We start from the raw sequence: 1,214 nt of genomic DNA, 5'->3' as shown, positions 1-1,214 counted from the left end.
AGGGGCAGGGGCAGGGGCAGGGACTGTGGAGGCTGGTAGGCTGGTTTACATGTGCCTCCTCCTGTAATTCATTAGGAAAAACATTCTGGGTGGAGGAGGGAGATTGGTATTTGGCCTTCCCTGCTGGAATCTGCAGGGAATGACACATGGGACTTAGGTCACTTGAAACAGCATGTTGTGCAAACACAAATGTGTTGCACCAAATTAACCTGGGTTTAAATGTTAAAGGCATGGGTAATTAACAAGGACTAAGCAGTCTATCATGTACAAATGCCTAAAACCATGTTTATACAGCATCAATTCTGTTGGACAGGACATGTCACAAAGATGGACCTCTCAAAACAGGTCCTATAATCCCATCTCTCCAGTGATCACCACTCTAGAGCTGGGCAAAAGAACAAATTCAAGGACACCTTGTAGGCCAGTCTAAAAAGCTGCAATATTAACATTAATACCAGGGAGACTCGAGCACTGAAGCGTCCCCAGTAACACCATGATGTACAACAAGACTTTGACAACTTTGCATGAACCTGTCTAACCATAGAGGCAGACAAATAAAAGAGCTGTATCCCAATATCTCCTGGATTCATTCCTTCCTCTAGGAACTATTTGCCATTATCTCCAGTTGAATGTACGGATCTCAATTGGCCTCCTCAGTCATCTCAGGACTCACCAATGGCTTCCCTATTTACTGAGACTGCCACCCATATGCACAGGGACTGCTCCCACCACCACTTTTAGTGGCTTATGAGATTAATACTCAACCCAAAGTAATACTTTATCATTGATAAGTTTCAGCCAAAAAAATTACTCTTTATTTTAACTAAAAAGAACAGAAGAAACTGGCAATAAGATAATTATGGTGATTTCCACAGGATTAGACCACAGGTTATATCAAAGACTTACTGAAGGTCCACTGGGTCCTGGGACACCAGGGGTTCCTGGAACACCTTGAAGGCCCTGAAAATTAAAATAATTAATGCATGTTTTTCTTCACCATATGAGTTGTGTTTTGAAATCCATTGTATTTTACATGCCCCTCATTGTTATGGTTTATATGCACCTGTTTTATCTAATAATCTGTCATTCTATACTAGCAATATACAATGTTCATATAATATATTAACAATATATAACACTGTAGAGTCATTTATTTTGAAGCAGAACACAGGAGCAACAGTTATTTGATTTGTTATTTGATTGATAAATAACAA

General features: G+C 39.9%; 1 protein-coding gene across 2 annotated transcripts in view; it reads right to left on the bottom strand.

Moving 5' to 3' along the window:
* The window catches only part of COL19A1 (collagen type XIX alpha 1 chain), a 391,132-nt gene that overhangs the window by 70,398 nt on the left and 319,520 nt on the right, over positions 1–1,214 (bottom strand). For both annotated transcript variants that reach the window (XM_019537606.1, XM_019537607.1), the window contains exon 34: positions 907–960. In XM_019537606.1, coding sequence (XP_019393151.1) covers positions 907–960 — 54 coding nt within the window. The remainder of the gene's footprint in view (positions 1–906; positions 961–1,214) is intronic.

The sequence above is a fragment of the Crocodylus porosus genome, unplaced genomic scaffold (genome assembly GCF_001723895.1).
Source record: "Crocodylus porosus isolate Cpor-Errol unplaced genomic scaffold, CroPor_comp1, whole genome shotgun sequence".
Taxonomy (NCBI): Eukaryota; Metazoa; Chordata; order Crocodylia; family Crocodylidae; genus Crocodylus; species Crocodylus porosus.
This window is presented reverse-complemented; position numbering and strand designations above follow the sequence as displayed.